Genomic DNA, 318 nt, shown 5'->3' with positions numbered 1-318 from the left:
AGAAGGAAGGAAAGAGAGAGAAAGGAAAGGCAGAAGCAGGAATGGGGGGATGGAAGCAGGACGGGGTGGGGTGATTCAGGAAGGGATACACAGGTGCATATGTGGGGGATCCCAACTGCCAGCCTAGCCTCCCTGTGTCCTGCCACCCCTGTGCCCCCCGCAGATCTGGGACGCGGTGGAGAAGGCAGACATCGGCTGCACCCCAGGCAGTGGGAAGGATTACGCCGGTGTCTTCTCCGATGCAGGCCTGACCTTTGCAAGCAGCAGTGGCCAGCAGACCGCCCACAGGGCAGGTAAGGTCGCCACCAGGGGCCGGTG

At 62.3% G+C, this 318-nt stretch overlaps 1 protein-coding gene across 1 annotated transcript in view; it reads left to right on the top strand.

The window, feature by feature from the left end:
- Window positions 1-318, top strand: part of C3 (complement component 3) — a 60,481-nt gene that overhangs the window by 18,174 nt on the left and 41,989 nt on the right. Inside the window, exon 15 of the mRNA XM_011943629.1 lies at window positions 164-293. Coding sequence (XP_011799019.1) covers window positions 164-293 — 130 coding nt within the window. The remainder of the gene's footprint in view (window positions 1-163; window positions 294-318) is intronic.

This window comes from Colobus angolensis, unplaced genomic scaffold (genome assembly GCF_000951035.1).
Source record: "Colobus angolensis palliatus isolate OR3802 unplaced genomic scaffold, Cang.pa_1.0 Scaffold22, whole genome shotgun sequence".
Lineage (NCBI taxonomy): Eukaryota > Metazoa > Chordata > Mammalia > Primates > Cercopithecidae > Colobus > Colobus angolensis.
Note: the sequence above shows the minus strand (reverse complement) of the source record. Positions and strands in the feature narration are given on the sequence as shown.